Source organism: Leptonychotes weddellii, chromosome 8, assembly GCF_054177405.1.
Source record: "Leptonychotes weddellii isolate Sample4059 chromosome 8, ASM5417740v2, whole genome shotgun sequence".
In the NCBI taxonomy this organism is placed as follows: Eukaryota; Metazoa; Chordata; class Mammalia; order Carnivora; family Phocidae; genus Leptonychotes; species Leptonychotes weddellii.
In genome coordinates this window covers 123770299-123775424 of record NC_138376.1, presented here as the reverse complement: position 1 = coordinate 123775424, position 5126 = coordinate 123770299, and the positions used below count along the sequence as shown (strand labels likewise).

Genomic DNA, 5126 nt, shown 5'->3' with positions numbered 1-5126 from the left:
CCCCCCCCCCCCCCCCCGGGCAGGCACTCCCCAGCCCCAGGGCTTTTGCAGCAAAGCCCCTGCTCACACAGCACCTCTGCGAGCCTCCTGAACACTCTAAGGTTGCAACCTACCCCCGTCTTTCAGTTTTTCCACTGCCAGCTCGGAATGACCTCACGTCCCCTTTCATCTTGGTCGTGTCTGCCTGTGTTTTCCTGGCCACAGGCCCCAGCACCGGAGCGGTGCCTGACGCAGGGCAGGTGCTTAGCGAGGGTTTGTGGATGAAAGACTATGCGCTCTGAGATCCGTACAGGGTTCAAACAAGTATGTTTTAAAGAGCAAGTCCAAAATGGTATTAAGGGAGAGAGAGAATGAGTGCCTGATTTTTCTGTTTTCTGCAACATATATTTTATTTTTAAAAATGTATAAACTCTGGCTTCTAAAGAGTCCACAGCAGCACATTTCACATGAGCGTGGGTCTCTCCGGGATTGCACAGGCAGTGACGGCCCGTGCTTCTCCACAAGGCTGAGGATGGGGCAGGAGGCCGGGCAGGTCCACGGGAGGCTAAAGGAATCATCCTTACAAGTTCATGAGCAGAAGCGTCAGTGCCCTTGACAGAACGGCCAGAGCTCACTTTGGAACCGCCTTCCCTGGGCTCCCACTGTCCCGAGCGCGCTTCATTTCTGTGGCTCCACTCCCGGGTGGAGCCAGGCTCCCAGCAGTCAGGGCGCACACCCTGGGAGGACTGGGGCCCAAGTCTACACCAGGGGAAGCGAGGACAGACTGGGCTAGAGGGTCGGGGTGGCAGTAGGGTGGGCGTTATCCTGTAACCCGGCGTGCGGAGCAGGCTGGAGCGGGGTCGAGTGTAAACAACAAAGTGGGCTGAGCCCACATCTCCCCCTGTAGTCTCTCTTTCCCAATGTCAGGACCTGGTACTTCTCTTTAGGAAAAGGGATCAAGGCAAATGATAGCAAGAGTTCAGACAGCAGGGGTTGGGGGAGGGAAACCTGTGTGTGGGAGCTGCCTCGTGTTGACCCTCGGCTGACACTATGGAAGTACCGTAGCATTCCAGAGACCACAGCGACAGTGTGGGGTCCCCAGCAGAGGCTGTGGGTCACTGCCTGCAAGCCTGGCCTCCAGCAAAGCCTGCTTCAGCCTCTGCTTTGTCGTCGTAAGGTGGGGGTTACACACACTTACCTGGCAGGACTGCGGTGAGCGAACTAAAACAGCGCTGCTGGAGAACGTGGTGGGCAGAATACTGGCCCCCAGAGACGCCCACATCCTAATCCCAGAAATGGGATTATGGCATCACGTGCAGCAAAAGGGACTTAGCATTTTAATTAGATTGCACTGGATTTTCAGACAAATTTATGGAAAACTGCACCAGAGATGCTTAATGGTTAGAAAGTAACAGGCTTTGTTTTTTCCTTAGGAAGTATTCCAAAGTTGATCACAAATGAATTTTTTTTTTTTTTTTTTTTTTAAGTAGGCTCCATGCCCAGTGTGGAGCTTGAACTCACAACCCTGAGATCGAGCCAGGAGCTGGGATCAAGTGTCAGACACTTAACTGAGTCACCCCAGGTGCCCCAATGACATGAACTTTTATTTATTATTTATTTTAAAGATTTTATTTTTTAGAGAGCGAGCGAGAGAGAAACAACATGAGAGGGGCGAGGGTCAGAGGGAGAAGCAGGCTCCCCGCTGAGCCGGGAGCCCGATGTGGGACTCGATCCCAGGACCCTGGGATCATGACCTGAGCCGAAAGCAGACGCTTAACCATCTGAGCCACCCAGGCGCCCGACATGAACTTTTATCTTTCAGAGAAAATGTACTTGAAAGATATGAAAAGGCTAATTTTAAGATGACCGTTCTAAGACCGCCTTTCCACCCATGATCTTTCTTATGCTAAAAGTCTCATCGGTTACAAACAAGATTCAAACACTCTAAGAGCAAGAGCCGGGGTCAAGTCACTTCTACATGATCGGGGGTCGTAAGGACATCCTAGGCCAGGGACACCTGGGGCAGCCGTGCATTCTTTTCCTTGACTGCAGAGGCAGAACCATGTCAATTATGCAGAATGAGGAGACTCCCCATTTTTAAGGTGCCTCAATGAGCAGCATCAAAGAGATCAAAGTCCATTCCAAGTAGCACGGAGGCTCCAAGCACAGGGAACTCTGGCTCATGGGGACAGAGCCCCCCTCCGATTCCGTGGACTAGAGAGCCGAGCGCCCACCTGCGAGGGGACAGACCAGGAGCCCGGCCACACAGCCCAAGCGTTCTAACAGAGGCAGGAGAAGCCCAACCCCTGAGGGGGCCACCAGGACAGCAAAGATCCAGAACCTAGAGGAGACGCCAGCTGAATGGAGTCTCAGGGGCGAGGGGAATGAGCCAGGCAGAGGGATGAGGAATGATGCTCAACGTGGCTATAGGACAGGAGCAAGCAGGAAGGTGAAGGGCTCAGGAACCAGGGTGCAGTCTGTGGAGGGACTCTGAGCAGGAGAGGTGCAGGGGGGGCAGGCGGCTGGGGGCAGGCTGCAAGCCCGGCCTGTGAGCCGGTCTATGGTGAAGGGAAACATGGCTGAAAGGGGAGAATGGGCCAGAGCCACAAGGTGAGGCAGAGGGAAGGGGGGAGGGTAGAGCACCTGGTCTACGTTTTTGCTTTGGATTTTTCATTTAACGATGGGATAAAAGAACTACATGGAAAGCATGGGGATGAAGACCTAGACAAGACGAGGAGAAAGCAGGATGAGGGCAGCAAACAGCCCACGACCGGGACCCCACGCTCACCTGGCCCCCCGGGCCTCTCCCTGCACTTGGCACTTCTGAGCAGCACACCGATCAAGAATCTGATCACAGTCACGGGCTCCCAGCAGCTCCCCGCCCCCCCCCCCCCGCAGCAGGGACGGCAGGCAGTGCAGCCCGCATCCGCCAGCGGACGGCCCACTGCAGGTGGACGCAACAGCGGCGCCGTGCAGACGGGCCAACGGGTGAGTAACTCCCTTCTCCAGAACCACACAAGCCAGTTGCTCCAACCCTGGAAAGTCAAAACGGTGACTCGGTTCACTCTGCCAAGGGCTTGTTCACTTCTCACGTTTGCTTACCGAATGTGGAGCTCATCTAACGAGACTGAGCCCCAAAAGCCCCCAAGAGAAAAGGGAGTGCTCCTCAGCGTATACAAAGTTACATTCAGTGGGGGGCGGGGGGACCTCACTAGGATGCCTTTTGGACAAACGGGTAAAACTTCCTTCCCCCCGCCCCCAGAGAGCAGGCCTTCACTGGTCCAACCACAAGCTGCCCCACTGGTCACTCACATCCCTCAGGACGGGCCTGGGGCTTCTGGAATGGCGTCTGCCCCCACTAGCGATTCCGCTTTATGGAGGAAACTCCTCCACACCCGCCCCTCACCCTGAATCTAAGGAGGCTTTGCTAAATCGGTAAGTGAAGGTCATGGTCGAGGAAACAGCCCAGCCAAGTTCAGCTCCCGAAAGAGAACAGCTATTTTATATACACACACACACAGCTGGGTGAGGCGTAGAGCAGCGTGGCCCCTGGCATGGCCAAGTGCAGGGGAAACAAGAGTGACCAGATTGTATCTGGCCTCAAAAGGTACGCAATCTTTGCTTCTGAAGTGAATGTTAAATACTGTAAACCATAAAACATCACCAATGCACACGGACACTTAGCTTCATTTTTTCCCCCTTTACTAAACTCAGGCTGGTAGGGATTTAGGTCTGCGGAAGGGCCTAGCGGCCAAAAATTTCTCTCCCAGAAATAATGGAGCCTTTGGCTCACCTACTGTCCAGCTCCCATGCTAGCTGTCTGGGCAGGAGACCCTCTGGGGGTCTAGCCTAAATTCCCAGAGGCGAGGACTTCTCCCCATTCAAAGAAAAAAAAGCTCTGGCCACAAAAGTACCACATCTAAGGAATTCTTTATCGTTGATAATCATTACAGAATTTCACCTTCAAAACAAAGTTCCTCATAAGGACCACACAGATTGGCCTGCAAGTAAAAATATGATTTACACAAACAAAACCCACAAAAAAACCAAACGGATGGCTGTCCCAGGGAGGTGCAGGGATAGGACAGAGGCTGCCGGCTGCACTCAGTGGCCAGGTCTTCCGAGGAGAAGCGCCAGGAGGGCCCAGGTGATGACCACGCCACAGACCCTGCAAGACAGAGAGGTCAGCGGTTCTGGACGGCGGCGGGCTGTGTGAGAACGGGCAGGTCCAAAGCCAGACACGCAGGCCCCCACCCTGCTCACCCAAATGTTCCTGTCTTCCCATCATTCTCCCAGCGTGAACTTCTGCCTTGAGGGCAGAATGGCTTTCAGACACATGCAGACGAGTCATTTTCCTAGTGATTTACATCAGAGGTTGACGGATGGAGAAAAGATTGCCTAGGGGCCATTTTTCTTCAAGCATGTGGTTTTCTACAGATACGGCTCCTAACCAGCAAGCCAAAATCCTCAGAGCAATTTCATCTTTCAGTTACGCAGGCCAAAAACCATGATTCAAACTCGACCCTGCTCCAGTTGGTCCTTGATCCCCCTTTAGCGCCCCACTCTGCCAGCCGGCAGCCCAAGCCCCGACCGGACGGTCCGCCCGCCTGCCTCCCCAGCGCTCTGCGTGCTCTGCAGTCTGCCCCACACAGAGCCAAGAGTCCCACCTCTCTGAAAATCTCCAGCTACCCGCAGCTTCACCCACAGCCCTCCACTCCACCAGGCCCACGTTCCTCCCCAGCCTCTCCTCGTGGTCTTCTCACGGCCCCTCGGCATCCCGGACACCTCCCCACTCAAGGGCCTCTTCCCCACTGCCTGGCCAGTCCTCCCCAGTGCTCTCCCTGGCTTGTTCCCTTACCTCCTTGGAGACTTTAATGGGGTCTCCATGTCTTCCCTTAACCAGTAACCCCTCCTTCTGGCCCCCCACTCCTACCTCCTGACCTGCTCTTATTTTTAATAAATGCTTGTCACCTGATCGATCCTGAAATTCACTTGTTCACGGTTACCTCCCACTGGAGGGTGAGTTGTAGGAGAGCAGGGATTTTGTTTTATTTGCGGATGAAGCCTAGAACCTATGACACTACCCAATCCAGCAGACGTTCAGTAAATGCTTGTCCAGTGTTACTGAAGGACATTCAGGTCGCCGT

The 5126-nt window shown here is 54.3% G+C and overlaps 1 protein-coding gene across 1 annotated transcript in view; it reads right to left on the bottom strand.

The window, feature by feature from the left end:
- Nucleotides 1-3892: 3892 nt before the first annotated feature.
- The window catches only part of PNLDC1 (PARN like ribonuclease domain containing exonuclease 1), a 17633-nt gene continuing 16399 nt past the window's right edge, over nucleotides 3893-5126 (bottom strand). The window contains exon 19 of the mRNA XM_006733225.3: nucleotides 3893-4147. Coding sequence (XP_006733288.2) covers nucleotides 4084-4147 — 64 coding nt within the window. The 3' untranslated portion in view covers nucleotides 3893-4083. The remainder of the gene's footprint in view (nucleotides 4148-5126) is intronic.